We start from the raw sequence: 16,643 nt of genomic DNA, 5'->3' as shown, positions 1-16,643 counted from the left end.
TGACTCCACTTCCCTGTGCAGCCTGTTCCTGTGCTTGTCAATCATTTTGGTGAATAAATTTTTCCTAATACCCAATCTAAACCTCCCCTGAAAAGACTTGAGGCCATTTCCTCTCATCCTTTTCCTTGTTACTTGGGAGCGGAGACCAACCCCCACTTTGTTACAACCTCCTTTCAGGTGGTTGTAGAGAGCAATAAGATCTCCCCTGAGCCTCCTTTTCTCCAAGTTAAACACCCCCAGCTCTCTCAGCTGATCCTCACCAGACTTGTGCTCCAGACGCTTCACCAGCTCTGTTGCCCTTCTCTGGACACACTCCTGCACCTCAATGTCCTTCTTGTAGTGAGGGGCCCAAAACTGAACACAGGATTCAAGGTGTGGCCTCATCAGTGCTGAGTACAGAGGGACAGTCACTTCCCTGGTCCTGCTGGCTATACTTTTTCTGATAAAAGCCAGGATGCCATTGGACTTTTTGGCCACCTGGGCACACTGCCGGCTCACATTCAGACAGCTGTCAAACAGCACCCCCAACATTCCTTTCAATTGCTCTCATCCCCACAGACACTGTTAGTACAAAGATCTTAAATATCTCTCCCACTTTCCAAGCAGAGAACCAAAGCACCATGTAACATTACAGACCAGTGGCAGAAGACATCCCAGACTCTAACCCCTATTTTCTTTTTCCAGGACAGTGACAGAGAACCTGCCATCCCAGGTTCATCATCAGGAAGAGCATCTGTCAGTAACATATTTGCAATCAGTAATTGTGTGTTTACCAACTTAGGAGCTGCATTGCCAAGGAATGTAAAAAGTCTGACCCTAAAAAGATCATGATTTCTGTAGATGGAGAGCCCACACAGGTTTGGGGATTTCAGATCAAACATATGCAACTGTATTTACTGATCAGAATTAACTATAGTGAGCTCATGGCATGGAGTGGGAAATGATCTATTGTAATGGAGGAAGGATGAGAAAATGCTGCTTTGGACATATGACAGCAATGCAGGGTAAAATTAGATTTTAAAAAGATAAAAAAGATGAACAAGAATGTCTCTGGATTAACTCTAAATCATATCCATTCTAATAGCTAAAAAATAAAAATAAAAAAAATCACATTGACAGTTTGGCACCTTCAAGTAACAGCATAAAAGTACATGGTATAAAATCTTACTAAATTACATGGTATGAAAACACACCATGTTTGCATCTCTGGAGAATGAACAGGGTTATCTTTCCACTACTGGTCCTTGCAGTTCTACAGCTCACAGACATTTGTGTCAGAAGTTGTTCTGACACGGACAGTGGCTGTTTGTGGTGCAAGAATATACAGATTCCTGAGCTGAGCTTCCAGCTACTGCAGAACAGGAGGGCTTATTGCAGAATTTTGGCAATCCATCTTCAACAACTGCACCATTCGGGATAATCTTAGAAGTCTGCTTCTTGTCCCTAGCTTCTTCAGCTGTGCACTCCAGGGGCTCCAGGTCATGGTATTTTCTGCGATATATGACTCTTGAGATTACGGTTATCAGAAACATTTCCATGATGAGAAGCTGCTGGGCTATATCTGCCAAAAAAAAAAAAAAAAAGAGGCAAAGAAAAGCCCCCAAAAGGGGGAGATTACTATCAGATGCAAAATGAATACCCAGCTCATTAATTCATTAATTTTCACCTGTGCAAAGGGAACAAACTTTACCATTCAGTCCCTGTAACAGTGTGTCTCATGCTCAGCAACAACATCAGCTACAGAATTCCAGTATTGCTCATCAGTAAGCATGCAATAAATTATGAATCCAAAACATAAGAGAATTAACAGCAATTATGCATTTTGATTTCTTTTCCTCTCACTTCTGATTCCATCTCTTCTCATTAACAAGTTTTTCTCTATGAGTGTCGCAGCTATAAAACTTTTATTCTTGTTTTTTTAACTAAAAACTGAGATTCTCGAAAAGCTAATGATCCCAGGAAATTAGTTCTTTGGGAAAACACCAGATATTGCAGTTAGCAACGCTGAACTGGCACCTTTATGAGTAAATGAAAAACATTCTTCTCAAAGAAACTTACATGATGCTCTTGCTGTAGAGGAGAGTGGTGGAGCACAGGGAATGATTCTTTGTGTGGCCAACATGCGGATAATAACGGTCTGCAGCTGGTTCAGAACAACAATAAACTGCACCAGAAAGAGAAAAAAATGCCTGAGCTACCAGAAAAGGATTTATAGTTCACACACCAATTCTGCTTTCATAAAAGAACCTCTTTTGCCTCATTCCTCCTTTCTTGCCCTCCCTCTCCTCTCATCTACCAGCAGGCTGCCTACCATTCTGCAGAATTCATCTTAAGGTCAGGATGATATTGCTCTGAAGATGAGTATTAAATTATAGCTCAACTTGAAAAGTGCTTCTTCTCAGTCCTTCATTTGGGAGGTACAATATGCACAAACCTCCCAGCTAGGATTTTAAATGATGCTGAGCTCTGAATAACAGGTAACAAGGTTTTAAAAACTGCCTGTTAATTTGACCTATGAGCTTATATTCTCAAGGACTCAAAGAACGTTTTTTTCTGCTGTCTCCTCTTTTTGCCACAGCAGGGAGACATCCTCGTCCCCAGGTTATATGGGACTGGCTTCTTTCCAGGAGGTATGAAGGACTCTTTGCCTCTTGAATCCAGCAACCATCACCTGTGCATCATATTACCTGCTACTCTCTGAGAAAGGCCTTTGCCACTGTGGAGATACCAAAGTATCTCTGTAGCTGCCTGAGTATAAACCCTCATAGTACCAGAGTTTGCCATCCTAAGCCTGAATTCACCCTAACACATCTTTGCAGGTATGACCATCTGTTATAAGTGCTTAATAATTTACTTAACAGACACCTTAGCGCACCAGCCTTTCTGTATGTCCTGCTCAAGAAATATGCATAACCAAGGATTCTTCTGCACTCTTTTCAAGGTTATGAGGAAGAGTGTGGCCTTGTCCCTGTGCTTGTTCAATCTAACGTATCTGGTTCTATTCCTTACTATTTAACAGTTTCCAGACATTAATAAGTTTCATTATTATCTAACCCTGAAATGCAGAATGGCCAAGAAAAATACTGTTAAAACAGAATATTGTGGCATGGTGAAATGCTTCAAACAACAACCACCCACACAATGCAATATATCCACTCCTGATTTTTAGAGACACACACTAACATTTTAACATTGCATTTTGTGATACCACATTGACAAAGCTTCAAGCCCCACAGATGGTGCTGCTGTGATTTTATACTTTATCTGGTATAAAGATAGACAGATTTTATGTGTCTTTCACATCTCCAGCACTTCTGAGAGACAAAAGGTAAATTGGCTCAAGACAAAACTGAACAGCAGCCAAGGAGAGTCCTTCAAATAAATGCAGCTTTAATCAGGTAAAAATATACCCTTGCACACTGTATTTAATGGGACAAAATATTATAACTTTTCAATGAGGGACCAAGAACTAGAGAGACAGTGTTGCATCAGCAGTTAAGAAAAATTCTTACCAGAAATATTAAACTTCTCACCTGATAAAGGGCAAACTTTGGGATAATGTTCTTACAGGTAAGGAGAGTCCTAACTTTTCGAAACACGATTCCAACTGCCCACAGAGCAGTAAGGGTAAGGACACCCATGAAGATGTTAATCCATAGCGCGGGTTCTTTGGGAGATAACTGAGAAGCAAATAAAACAAGAGCACCTTATAGAACCTTACTTCGCATTTTACTGTTTCCAGGAAGAAGTTGTGAACTAGACAATCCAGATGTTCAAATGCTTGTTCCTATCTCCATGAAAGCTGGTGGCAGCAGCAGCTGCTGGGCTTTGCATGGGGAAACTGCACAGAACCAACTGGAGAGTTGGCTCATTATCTCACCCAACAGGCATCAACATGGAAATCTGTTCAGCCTGGGAAGGTACCAGTTGACAGAACCCCTCAATCTGACCCCAGAAGCAGCTGACAACGCTCAGCAGCTCATGAGAACATATTCAACATGGCATCTCAAATGGGTCATTTGTTTTATACCATGAAACAACAAAAAAAGAATTACTTTTAATCTCAGTTGTCTAAGAGGTGCAAAATTATTATCAGTCACAGACTTCTCCATCATCTTGCAGGTTACACGGGACAAAGCAGAAGTACAGTACTATCTTTTCTACTTTGCACAGATATAAAAATCACCATGATTTGCAGAAAAGCATAGAATTAGGCTTCCTGTTTACACGTGCTAGTACATGCACTTTTTTCTTAAGGCTGTACCTTTAAAAAACACAGGGCAGGTACATCACACAGGACAACTTGTAGTCCCGCTATTCTAACCATACAAACTGGGAAATGTATTGGAGCGTGTCTGATGCCAAACATACCCTGATGCCCAGTTTAAGACAGGAAACTGAGGGTCTAGAAGGCAGAAATTATATGCTTCAAGGTCAAAAAGAATACAGTAAAGACTTACTTGGAAGTGCTCCCAGATTTCACAGGTCAGTTGTAGGCTAAGACAGTAACATCAACCCTAAAACCCATGGATTTTGTGGACCACCTCTGATTAAAATATTTACTTACATTGTCAAGGAGGTAATTGCCATTACTCCAAAGCACTATTGATAAAAATACGAGCACAGGTCGAAAGACAGCAAACTGAAAGGTGCCCACCTTCAGCCAAAAGAGGGTTTGCCTAGCCAAAAAACAAAAATTAAAAAAAAAAAATTAGATAGACCAAGATCTTATTAGCAATCTTAATAACATTTTTTGGATACTATCAACTGCAAAACTTTTCCACTCCTGTAGCATGTGGCTAAAATCTGGGAAGGAACAGCTTCAAGATTAGAATATCTTTCCAAGAATTTCCCAGTGTTTATTTAATAAAGTCTCTACAAAAATAGTACCTTTCCTGCTCTGCAGCAACTACATACTGGGCAAAATGTGATGTCTTTCTCTGTCCTGAAGCTAACCAGGGAGCCAGTAGCAGCATAACCGGTTTCTGAACAATAATGCTCTTGCCTTGTTGTATTATGATTTCAGTTCTCTGGTGAAGTTGGGCAATTCAGCCTTCCTGTTGAGACACTTTCTAGTCCTGTGGTAGATCAAGAAAGGGAATCATACAGACCTAGGTGAAAGGACTGGTAGTTTTTCAATACATCTTGAATAGTACCACATAAGCATCTGGTTTTGCTCCACTGCAGTCTAACAGAAGAAAGGAACTGTCTTTCACTTGGCAAACTGCACAAGGTCAGCAGGACAGCTCAGGATTTCCTCACTTCTGTCAGTATAAACTGGGTCCAGAACACAGCCCATACACAGTAACCTGGCCAGGCAGCATTAAAGGCCAGCAGGAAAGGGGCAAATGAACTTTCTAACAGAGAGGATGAAAGCTGACTGACCTGAAATCTCCTTTAGTCTTCACAGGACAAGCTACAGCTGCTACATATGGTTCATGTTTTAAGTCTGTTCCTGTGTGTTATTTCCTATACTGTCAATGTTATCTTCACTGTCGCTCCTTGGGCCCTTGAGTCTGCCATGAGAGATGCCTCAGCAGAAAACAGTTTAGCTGCCATTTATATGTTACAGAATACAGCCATGACCCAGGAATTATAGGAATTGCTCAATGAATATAGCTAATAACAGGATTATGAACAGCACAAACACATGTGGAAAGACCTGCAATGGGCCAGCCACTTAGTGTGTGCTTTTTAAAAGATTTATTATTCCCAAAGGGCTTTAAAGAATAATAAATATGACAAACAGTGCAGTCATTTCAATGCCATGAGTTGTTTCCCTTGTCAATTCTTTACGGGTAATCAGGCATTGGAATGGGCTGCCCAGGGAAGTGGTGGATTCTCCATCCCTGGAGGTTTCTAAGATGAGACTGGATGTGGCACTTAGTGCCATGGTCTGGTAGCCGCAGTGGTAGTGGATCAAGGGTTGGACTTGATGATCTTGGAGGTCCTTTCCAGCCTGGCTGATTCTATGATTCAATGTGGGTCTATCTTTGTTGACCATCAGATTTCTTTTGCCACATCTCTCTCCATTGCACTACTTGTTACCTTGCCTCACCTGTACCTTGTTATTTTTCCCAGGACTGCTTGATAGCCTATGTTTTTTTAAAAGAACAAATCCCTCCCTTGGAGTAGCTCCCTGTTTCCCCATAAGATACCTACAGCAGGACATGAGATTGACTTTTCTCTGGTATAGATTGCTCATATTTGAAAAAGAAAAAAAAAAGTCACCCTGTAATGGGAAAAGGCTGGAAGTTAGAAGCAGAGAGCAGATGGATTTCCCAGTACTACAGAGAAGAAGCCTAAAAGCCCTCTGCAGATCAAAAAGCCTTTTTTTAAAACACACAGCTGTCCTTCCTCCCAGCAGCAGTAGGCATTATCTAGTTCCTGAAATGAGTCCATATTAGCTCATATCATCCTGCATAAGCTGTCATTGGACTGACCAACAGCAGGCAGGGCATTGTACAGGATCCTCTCCCAGGCTCCCAGATACCACAACCTATACAGAGGGTGGCAGACACAGGAAGAAAAACAAATAAAGATACATTTTTTGGTTGGTTTACTACTTGGTACCCCCTCCATGTAAATATTTAGTGTTATTCTGTTAAAACAAAATGATGGAAACAAGAGTTTAAATTCTAATACCAAATGGGGAAGTTTAAGGAAGAATTATTATAGTAAAAAATAAGAATTTTTGAAAATGTGTCAGAAACCACTATGCTGTGTTCTGTTTGGTGCTTTCCTTTAACAGATTGTAAAGTCCCCAAGGTACCTCTGACACTAAAGTCCACGCCCTCATAGAACAGTCTCTGTCTTGCACATTCAGTCCTTCAGATTTTGCTTATAATGAGAGAAACAATCTTGTGCTCTGTGCCAGTAAGAAAGCCCTGGGAAATACATGAGGCTTCCAGGCTGTGGAGCAGCCTGCACATGACAGAGTGACACGAGCCAGAGGAGGAGCCCTGCCAGACAAGGTCTATGTTACAGAGGTCTATATTGGCTCCTGTAGGTGCAGCTCTCTATCCTTAGCCCACTTCTCAAAGATCCTTTAATACTTACTAGAAGAAAACATATGCCTTTGCCTCACCAGATAATGCCATTTCATTGAGATCAAAACTTTCCAGAAATTACACCTACTTTTTGTTGTAAAAATTATTTTAAACCGAAGTAGTTTTAAAGTCAAAATCAGAAAGAAACATTTAAATTTTAGCAAAGTGAGAGAAATTTTCTATCAAGACAGTCTCCATCTGACAATTCTGCTTGTGAAAAATACCCAATTTGAAGATACTTGTTCCCTTCTGGAATAGAAAGAAACTGAAATCTCAATTATTAGGCTTTCTAGAGTAGAAATTCCTCCTCCCACAACCCCCTGCCTTATAGAAACAAAATAAATTAGTGGTGGTGTACAGCCCCAAAGTGACAATGCTGTTTAAAAGAGACGCTTGAAACTGACTTTCGGGAAGCGAGGAAGGTCCTTTGCTGTAAGCCTGGCGTTGCCAAATTGGCTGAATTCCCGCAGCCGTTTTCAAGCTGGGAAATCTTAAAGGGCAACTCACCTAGTGATGGGCACACGAGGGAGGCAAAGGCAGCAGCAGCAGCAGGGACCGGTGCTGATCGTGAAGTGACTCTTTTCAAACCGCCTGAGCAGCAGCTTTTGACCTCCGCACTCTTTGATCATCATCATCAGGAACTTGTGGATAACTATGGCAAAAAATCTAGGAGAGGAAGAGAATTGCAGCTTGAACTTGCCTGCGTATCTCTCGTATGCCTGCGCAGGCTAGTGCTGCCTTCTAAGTTTTTAATTTTTACAGCTTATGCTTTGCAATCAACAAAAATTCTGGCACTATCTGTGAGAAACCTTCCACTTTCCTTCATCTTAGAGGGCCAGAACAGCCCTAACCTCACTGAGAGAGGAATAAATCGAGGCACAGAGCAACTGTGGAATTTCCCAAAGCCACTCTGGTGGCTGGTGGCAGAGTCAGTATTAAAGCACATGATTTTCTGATCCAAGTCATTATGGCTTTATTTTTCCATAAGTTATCTATTCCTGACTGGTCCAAACTTTTTAGAACAAGTCCTCTTCCTCCTCAAACACAGCTTCCAATCAACAAACGTGGCTAGGTTCATATATACAGCTATCATTAAATGTGCTGGCCCAGTCAGGGTGTGGTTCCTTTGCAGACAAAGCTGATCCAAGTACCAACTGCTTCAGCCCCACTGTCAGAGACTGAAGTGTTTGATGATTTATGCATTCTAGGAGACTTTTGCAGGCTTTGACTTTTTGATGGACAACTGGGCCTATCCCCCCTCCTCCAGCGCAGAAGATGTCAAGCCCCGAAAAGGCGGGAAGAGCCGAGCTTGCAGGCTTTTGACTGTTGCACTGTACCTCTGATGGCCCATAGGAGCCCATTCCATCCCCCTCTGCCTGTCGGGAAAAGGGCGGGAACCAGGCCAGACACAGCAGCTCTTGCGCAGGGCCCAGGGAGAGGTTGGAGGCTCGAGGTATGGCCCGTGACACTGACCATGGATATGATAATTCAAAACTTGGAGTGTGGGGGCTTCCCTCCTTCACCCCCAGCAGATCAAGGCCACCACTTCAACTGACAGACATGGAAGCTGCAACTACCAAGTTTCATCGCTGGACCCCGTGGGTGGTGACTATAGACTTCTGTCCACTCTCAGCTTTTCTTTCCCTTACTCTCCCTTGCTCTTATCCTGCCTTTCTCTCCCCTATGCATTTTCTTCCCCCGCAAAGGTTATCTCTGTGTCACACTGTGGCATGACAGCACCCAAACTGCTAGCATGCCTGTTGATATAAAATTGTTAAAATAAATCATGTCAATATATGTTTTCAGACACCGATTATTTAGTGTCGTTTCACTTTAATCCACCCCAAAGGAATTATTGATAAAACCTGGGTTACCCCCCCCCCCTTTTCCTGGGGCAGGTCGTAACATTTTTGGTGTAGTCGGCAGGATACTTTGGATGTGGTGGAGTAATCGGTGTATTCTAAAACTGATACCGAGGGCGAGTCAAATGGTGACTATCCCTTCGCTGTAAAATTATAGTGAGAATTTTTCTCCTCTCAGTGTGACCCGGGCACATCAGACCTGTTGAAAGGTTTCCTGGTGTGGCCTGGGCCTGTTGAAAGGTTCTCTGGTACCTGGACCTGTTGAAAGGTTTTCCAGGAGAGAGTCAAACCAGCCCTCAGAGGGTTAAGGGGGAGAAAGACATTAACCTAAGGTGGGTTAATGATTGAGGCAAAGGGGATGACACCCCAGATTGAGTTATATGGGGATTATTCCCTCCTGATAGTTATCCTTGGTTTAGAACTGTTTTTTGTGGGTGCTGTCTTAGGCGTGTTCCTTAGAGCAGTGCAGAAGCAAAAATCAGCTACTCAGAAATCTGTCAGTGAAGTGATAAAATCTTTCCAAGAGTCAATGAGAACTTTGCAGGACCAGCTAGAAAAAGAGGCTATTCCAAAATCTACCGGTGAGGTGATAAGATCTCTTCAAGAGTCAATGAAGGCATTACAGGAGCAATTAGGAAAAGAACGCCTGCAGTTAACTGCTGAGCGTCAGGCACTGGAGAAAGAGAGGGAGATTAACTCATTGCTTCAGTCAGCCCTGCAAGAATGGGAGGAACAAAATGAAAGGCTTAAAAAGATACTGGAAATGAAAAATTGTGAACTGCGAGACATTAATTCAAAATACCCTAAACCGGTAGATGTTAACAAATCCCTGTACCCCTCTGGGGAATTAGAAGAGTTGAAGCAAAGTTACCCGGAGGACGAGGTAATTAATACATATGCGTCCCCTCATTAAAGCTGAAACCACTGGCCAGGGGGCAGATCGGCAAACTACCACACGAATTACCCCGTACACGGGGGAAGCACTGGCCAAAATTCAGGAAAAATACAGCCGTAAGGCCAGTGAATCAGAGACTGAATATGTGTGGAGGGTGTCCCTTACAGGAGGGGATCGGATTTTGCTGAGTGAAGATGAGGCCAGAGGATTTGGGAGCCCAGGGGTCTTCCTGACCACAAATGATAACCGAGCCCCGTGGTCGCTGACCCAGAGAGCTGCTTACTGGGCAGGCGGGTTAGACCCTATAGAAAGGGGAGATCCTCACACGATTAAAACACCCACAATTGGCCACATTGTAAAAAGTGTACAAAAACCCGCATGTCTCCAATTAATGCATACAAAATTATTAGACCCACAACGAAATTCCCCAATGGAACTCGAGGTGGATCCACAGAGATTTCCAGTCTTAATTCGAGGTCTGCCTGATGCACTAAAAGTTTATGCTAAACAAGTAGTTTAGCACATAAAGGAGCGCATAAAGGCAACCCCCAGACCTAGAAGAAGGGGTGCTCCATCAGGAATAACCTGGTTGGAGATAGCCCAAGAATTAATAGCTACTGGTCAGCAGCTGGGCCTCTCTGGTACGAGTGGCCAGAGAATACACTGCAGGAGGGCAGGGAAGGTCCAAAAACCTGCCTCGCCAGGTATTTGTCAACAAAATGTGTCATCTAGCAGGAGAAAGAGATACAGTTTGTGGGTGGAAGGTGTTGCAAAAGGAATTCCTCGAGAAGTGATGGATAAATTACCCACTGCTAATTTGGAATACTTGATAAAGCACTGGGATAAGATCAAAGAACACAAGGCACCCTCTAAGGGCAGCCCCTCTAAGGAGCCCAACACTATGATCCCCTCAGCCTCTCCAGAAACCGGACTAACCAGTTTGACCAGTTCTGAGTCAAGAAACTGGACTTACTGCTCTCAAGTAAATAAGCCAAAAAATGACCAGTGGATTTATGAGAGAAGGCTCACAGAAAACAACCAGGGAGATATGGTAATTACTTTCTCTCTCGGCCCTTTTAAATCTTTGGTTACATTCGTGGTGGACACGGGTGCACAGGTCTCAGCACTCCAAACTGAAGCTGCTACTCAGTGTGGCATTTAGCCAGACAAAAAAAAGATATGGGTGACTGATGCTTTTGGCAAATCCCGACCCCAATACACAGCTCGAGTGAAATGCTAGTTACCTGGAGATGAGACAGCCACAGGAACTATCATGATTGTAGGGCCATTACCAGCTAACATCCTGGGGTTAGATCTGCTAAAGGGGAAGGCCTGGACAGATGCCAGAGGGAGAGAATGGGTGTTTGGTCTCCCACCCCCCTCTGTCCGTCTGTTGCAAACTGCTCCAGGTCTGCCTCCTTCCAAAATAACAAATGTAAACCCCCACCCACTCCCTTTAGGAACACGTGAAAAAATTACTCCAGAAATTGCAGAATTCCAGGCACCGTGGACAGTATGGTCTGTCCATAAACCTAATGGGCAGTGGCAGCTGCCAGAGAGTTACCTCGATGCTGACACTGGCTCACAAATAGCTGCTGTACATAACAAAGATGAACTGATTGCCCAGATTGCCCAGATTGCACCACAGGGGACCAGACTCAGACAAGTACTATCACCCACTTGGAAAGTCTGAGACTTCAAATTCCCACAGGAAAATTAGCAGTGTGTTTTCCTCCTGACACCTCGGCCACCCTAGAGCAAACAAAGATGCTGAGAAGTAAAAAGGAGCTCCAGCATACTCTGAGTTTATTTGTTTTTTGGAGAAAACATGCTCCAAACTTCTCTATCATTACTGCCCTAGTGACATTATGCCAGATAAGAAAAGGAGTTGGATAAATAGATAGTTCCTTCTTTCTAATAATGGGTCCGTAGTGGGCCAGATTTTCTTTTTTTTCCACAGGAACCTGCCAGCAGATGAGATCAAACTGCATGAAACCAATAAAGCTTTCAATTGCAGCAATGGGCAGAAAAGATAACTGCCCCCACAACTGCTCCTATTATCAGCTTACAAGTATCCCATGAGAAAACAAAGTAGCAACAGGACTGAAGACTTATACTGTTCTTTGACATGTGTTTGTGTTTTTATCTTAATAACTTTGTGGTATGCATGTCTGTATGTATTTTTGTGTCAGTAAGTTTGCAATATGCAAAAGTTTACCACAAACATTGTATTTGTGTCTCCTCTACTCCCAGAATTGCTTGTATTATCAGCTTATTAATAATTGTTGACTTATTTGTGTTTTTATCATGAACAACTCACTGGTAAGATTGTGTAAGACAAGCCATTTTATGTACTGCTAGTTTAGTTTTTGCCAAGTTTGTTTTGTCTTTTTGTTGGGAAGTGGGTTAGCTTGGGAAAAGCTTTCAGATGTGTGTAGTTCTGTCTCAATCAACTGAGAATCAGAAAACTCAATCAAATTTAGCCTGGGAGTTAGTACAAGAAGTTATGAATATTTAGAATCATACGAATATGTATTATATGCATTAACCCTCTGCCTCAGAAGGCATCAACACCCACCTCTCCCTCCTTCCCCATCTGCACATTCTCAACCCTTCCCAGGAACTGATTCATGGAAATCCAGCCAAATAAAAGGGGTCCTCTTCTGCTGCACTGCCTGCAGATTGGGCAAGGGAGGAGGGGGAATTCAAACACACTTGAAGTGCCACAGGACTTGGAGGTTTCTGGCAGTCTGCACTACCTGCACTACTGCTGCATGCTGACAGTGTTCCCTGCTACAGTGTTTTCCCTCCTCTTTTACTCTACTCTTTTAGTAAATGCAGTGTAACATGGGGTGAGACAATTCATGAAAGTCTGTGATACTGTCTTGCACTGTGTGCCAAAGTCATCCCAAAATGTGGAGTGCTCAAGGCCACAGCAACCCCGACCTGGTTCTGCCCATCAGGGCTGTGCCATCATATCCAGAAATCAGGGACCACATTCCTCCCTTCTCTGTGCATGCCAGAGTTGTCATGCTTGTACAGAAAGTGCTTTTATCAGGACAACTGTGGAACATTTTTACACTGATATACTCATCGGAGGTTCACTTGCCACCATTAATAACAAACCTCCACGGCTCATCATTAGTAAAAGTGCAGGAGAGAAGTCATAGGTCAGACTCTCATTTCCCATGACATGCAGAGAGAGGAAAGACAGAGTACTGCTTCAAAGTGACTGTCAATCCAAAGGATCAATTACATGCGAGTCACAGATCCTTCATACTAACATTCCCACACTGGGGAACTGTGACACTGGGAACTGTTTCAGCATTCTCCACCTCCCAGAAAAGAACTGCTGAGAGATTTCAACTCAAACAAAAAATTACTAAATTGTTAAATTTACAAAATGACTGTGTTACCAAGGGCAGCAGATGTTTAAAGGGAAGAAATTCAGGGTTTGGGGCAACATCTAGAAACAAGCAGAGTACTCACATTCCTGCTGTGAAATCTGTAAACATTGTTGAGCGAGGAATCCACATGCCAATGCATGAAGTAGTAGAGATCACCTACAGAGAAAGGGGAAGGGCTGTAAGAAGCGCAGAGATAAAGCAGGTTCATGGGGATTTTTGGGGAAACCCTATTTTCAACATTCAGTTTTATCTCATTCCCATGCTAACTTACTGGAGCTGCAGCATTAATCCAAATTATGATTGATCTTTTGGAGGAGGGGATTTTCCTGTAGATGTAGACTGCTTCCTCTATAAATACCAGAATGGCAATTAGTGTCATCAGAGTCAAAGTTGCAAAGAGAAATCTCCCTGGTAGGTCGAGGCCTGCAGAGAGAGAAAAGAAAACAGACAGTTCCAATTTATTTCATAAGCATTTTAAACATTAATGTAACAACACCATCTCTGAGGGGTTTCTTTGCCCTGTTCCTGCAAAGACTTGCACTCAGCCTTAGTTACACAGGCAGACCACTGACTCCATAGAACAATTCAAACACTTAAGTTCATGACTAAGTCTTTCCAGGATCTACAGAGAGCATATGGGAAGAATACGCCTTCATGTTCTCAAAGCATTATGCAATAGTCCCCTTCAGAAAGGTGGATTTACAGGACAAATATTCTTAGAGGAACATGAATATATAGCTGAATACAAATGAATACATAATACACACTACATAATACACAATACAAATAAATAGAGTAAATACATATTCTGGGAAATTTTCCAGGCAGGCCACAAGCAAACATGTTCACTCATGTATTAGTCCTTTGCTTCCAGTGTATGTCAACAGGCATGTTACATGTAACTTCCTCAGACAGGTAAACTTAATAGTTCAGTGGAAATTTGTAGGGCACATGATCAATGTAAGGAAAAGCCCCTGATATATCTAGAGTGAGATAAAACTTGATGTCTTCACCTTAATGCTGGATATGCATATCAACATTTACCCACACATGACAAGTTTTATGTCTCCATTGGCACTGGGTACAGATATCAACTTTTACCCACGGCTGATGGTTGAGGTGCATTTTTTCTCAAGAGAGGTGTTTCTGGAGACAGAAGAAAGCAGTGCAGTGGAGTCAGGCTTAATTTAGGAGAAGTTCATGCTCGTCACTGGTATTAACTCCTGCTGTGGCCGCAGCCTATCTGAAGGCAAAGGAGAACCTCTGCTCCAGGCTCTTTAACCTAAACCTGCTTCAAAACCCCCTGACACTTACAGGCTTGGCTGCAGGCGGAGCAGTGCACGTCTCAATAGACATCGCCACACCTCAGATCTCACCCGAGAGAGCAGCTCTAGGGGCCAGTTCAGCGCTCGGTTCGCCGGTACCGGGCGGCCCCGGCGCGCCCAGCTTGTTCTCTGGCACTCCCCCCGCAGCTCCGGGCTGGGGGCCGTGCTGTCCCCTCGCCCTGCTCCGAAGCTAGAGACAGCTCGGCCCCCTGGCAGGAGGAGGATCGACCGGGACGGGCGGCTGCCAGCCTCCCTCCGCCCGGGGATTTCCTCGCCGGGGAAGAACGGCGGCGGGGCAGGCAGGGGCAGGGGCACGAGTATGGACAGGGACAGGGAGTGGGACAGGGACAGGGACAAAGGCAGGGACAAGGGGAGGGACAGGGGCACGGGCAGGGACACGGGCAGGGCAGGGCAGGCGCAGCCTCTGCCATCCGCCGCGGGTGGGTGCCGAGGGCACGGCCGGGCAGGGGCCGCTCACGCGTGACGGGCACCCCTTCTCCTCACGCCTCCGCACTTACTCCGGAGAAGCTCCTCGGAGTAGGGCGGCTCGCTGGCGCCGCAGGACGGGTGGAGGGTCCCGTTCGCCTCGCCGTCCATGGCGGCCGTGGGGCCGCCGCCCCCGCCGCGGGGCCCTGGCGGTGCCGGGGGCTGGGGACGGGCGGAGGGGTCGGTGTGTGCCCGGGGTCGGTGCCGGTCCCTGGAGAGTGCGGGCGTGGCGATGCTCGGCCTGGGTCCCCAGGGCGGGTTAATGATTATCCCGGGCCGGGGCGGGCGGGGCAGGGACCGGCCCCGCGCTGCCTCCTGGCGCCCGGCGGGGCGGGCAGTGCCCGGAGCGGGGCAACGCGCCCACCCCGCTCCCGCTCCGCCTGCGAGGGAACGCGTCCCGGCTGTTCCCAGCGTCCTTGCCCGGCTTCGGTGGAGGTGCTTACGGGATCCATCCAGCCCTCCCTGGCCCCATCCTCACAGCCCCAGGGTGTCAGCGCACCTGGAACCGGGTGCCGGCAGCCGAGGCGGGATGGGAATCGGCCTGGGAGCGGGCTGGATCCCCAGAGCTGGGACCGCCTTCGCCGCAGCCCCGGGGCGCTGGCGGGAAGCTGCTCAGTCAGTGGGGGAAATGTTTGAAGGACTTTTCATGGAGCCCTTCACCAAAGACTTCCCCGATCGTCTTGGCTGCAACAAGGTGAGAAGCTGAAGGAAAGCACAGTGAGGGTAAGAATACACCGAGGGATTCTCCATCTCCCACATTTCTCCTGCTGGAAGGATCCTTTATGCAGCCTGAGGCTTTTCAGGCTGTTTCCAGGAAAAGGGAGTAAGTAATGAAATGGTGGAGTTTGGTGCCCCACCGAGTTGTTCTGGCTAGTTGAATGGAAAGCTGGCTGCAAGAAGCAGCAGAGGATGGGTGGTTACAGCACCGAGTGACAAAGACTGTAACAGTAAACACAAAGTGGTGTACAGGGGGAAGAGGACAGCCCTAACTATCTATGCAGTGAAGAGCCATTGCCACTCAGGAAAAAAGATCTTGGGAGCACAGTAGATTGTCCTCAGAAATGACAGCCGAGGAATCAGCATGGGACAAAAGACAAAGGACTGTGAGGAATTCGTGGATAAAGAAGGGAAGACGCAAAACAACTAAAACACAGATGGAGACCTCCCTTCGCCACATCTTTGACTGCATTGAAAGCTGAAGAGGAGAGCTTTACAGTTGCGCCAGGAGGCATGTGGCAATAACTGGCTGTTAGAATGTGCTATTGGCCCAGTTTTCACAGGCTGCTCAGAGCATCCTCCATCCAGTACATCTGCTGCTGCCCAGCTGCAGAAAGATACAGGCAAAATTCTTGAAACAGCATTCCAGCTTATTTCCTATTTGAAAGTCTGTTTACTCATCCTGAAGAAACAATTGCTAGTAGAGAAGGGAATAATCTTAATACACCATGCATTTTCTACCCAGTTTTCTTGATTTTTTAAAATCAAACTATTTGCAATTGATCACATAATCCAAAATGCAACCAAAAGCTCGCTAGTACTGCTGAGATGAAAAGATGGCCTAAGGCGTTTGGTTCTTCTTGAGCAGACACAACAGGATTCCCATCTGCTGCTGTTTTGGT

At 45.0% G+C, this 16,643-nt stretch overlaps 1 protein-coding gene across 1 annotated transcript; it reads right to left on the bottom strand.

Moving 5' to 3' along the window:
• Positions 1-820: 820 nt before the first annotated feature.
• On the bottom strand, positions 821-15,135 carry LOC108503306 (organic solute transporter subunit alpha-like). Its single transcript, XM_017827166.1, has 8 exons — positions 15,057-15,135; positions 13,485-13,636; positions 13,296-13,369; positions 7,557-7,715; positions 4,568-4,679; positions 3,534-3,680; positions 2,059-2,164; positions 821-1,561 (listed from the first exon to the last, which is right to left on the bottom strand). The coding sequence occupies exons 1-8, from the start codon at positions 15,133-15,135 to the stop codon at positions 1,275-1,277; spliced, it is 1,116 nt and encodes a 371-aa protein (XP_017682655.1). The 3' UTR covers positions 821-1,274.
• Positions 15,136-16,643: the final 1,508 nt, after the last annotated feature.

Source organism: Lepidothrix coronata, unplaced genomic scaffold (assembly GCF_001604755.1).
Source record: "Lepidothrix coronata isolate B3197 unplaced genomic scaffold, Lepidothrix_coronata-1.0 Scaffold135, whole genome shotgun sequence".
NCBI classification, from domain to species: domain Eukaryota; kingdom Metazoa; phylum Chordata; class Aves; order Passeriformes; family Pipridae; genus Lepidothrix; species Lepidothrix coronata.
Note: the sequence above shows the minus strand (reverse complement) of the source record. Positions and strands in the feature narration are given on the sequence as shown.